The 1,117-nt window shown below is 37.1% G+C and overlaps 1 protein-coding gene across 1 annotated transcript in view; it reads right to left on the bottom strand.

Annotated features, from left to right (window-relative positions):
• The window catches only part of LOC119591626 (nephrin-like), a 125,992-nt gene that overhangs the window by 65,072 nt on the left and 59,803 nt on the right, over nucleotides 1–1,117 (bottom strand). The window contains exon 4 of the mRNA XM_037940379.1: nucleotides 781–1,047. Within this exon, the coding sequence (XP_037796307.1) occupies nucleotides 781–1,047 (267 nt within the window). The remainder of the gene's footprint in view (nucleotides 1–780; nucleotides 1,048–1,117) is intronic.

Here is a 1,117-nt window from a genome sequence, read left to right as displayed (position 1 = left end):
GAACAAAAAGCAATTTGTGAACTGGAATAGTTGAAAATAAACAAAAAAATAATTGTTACCCACGTCGGTTATAGGAAGGAAAAACTGACCTACAGAGAGCCAGTTATCAAGAATGAAATATGCTGGGATAAAAAAAAAAACAATAAAAACAGTGTTAATGGTAAACTTTTACTACATATTCTTACAGACAAACAAACAACTAAACATATATATTGAAAAATATAGAAACGATGATATAAATGACAGTTTATAAGTTGATAATGTAAGGCAAATGATACACTGAAATATGGCGATCTCTGTAGATATATGATAAAAATGTGATGAAATAAAAAATAATACTTATTCAGAAACAAATGATAACGTTATAAACACATTTCCTTGACAGATGAAACGAAATCAAAATATAAATAATTAATTACGGAGAAAAAGAGATAGGAAAAAAACAAATGAATTACCGATCAGTCACTGAATATTGAAATCGGATACGAAATAGTGACAATTCATTACAATTCACGAGGAAAAGATAATATAGAATATTGATTAGTCATTGGTGAATAAAAATGGACAAGGATATATTGATAATTCATTACGATTCACAATGAAAAAAAATAAATGAAATACTTATCACTCATCCATGATTACAAACGGATACGAAATATTGATGATTTGGTCATTTATAAAGATCACATGGAATATTAATACCAGGTATTGATGATTTGGTGATAGATTAAGCCACATGGAATATGGATGACTGACTGATAGACAAGGCCATCTACTCACGCAGAACGTCGAGGGAGAGCGTGGTGGAGAGTGGCTCTGTGATGTTGTTGTTGGACACCTGGCACGTGAGGTTGGCATGGACGAAGTCACGTGGTATTTTGGGTATCATCAATTTCGTCTTCACTTGCCTCATGCCGGCGCTCGGACTCATCATGCCGCCGTTCATGACCTCATGGTGAAGGTAGTCGTTGTCGTCGCCTATGACCACGCTGTGATTGGCCAGCAGGAGGTTGCCCTTCCACCAGGACACCTGCGGGGTGGGCCATCCTGGGGAGCGGAGGGGCCTTGATGAGCGCATCGTACGGTTATAGGTGCTCGCTTACGAATGTGCCCAAAG

This window comes from Penaeus monodon, chromosome 29 (assembly GCF_015228065.2).
Source record: "Penaeus monodon isolate SGIC_2016 chromosome 29, NSTDA_Pmon_1, whole genome shotgun sequence".
Classification (NCBI taxonomy): domain Eukaryota; kingdom Metazoa; phylum Arthropoda; class Malacostraca; order Decapoda; family Penaeidae; genus Penaeus; species Penaeus monodon.
The sequence above is the reverse complement of the archived record's forward strand: the minus strand, read 5'-3'. Positions and strand labels throughout refer to the sequence as shown.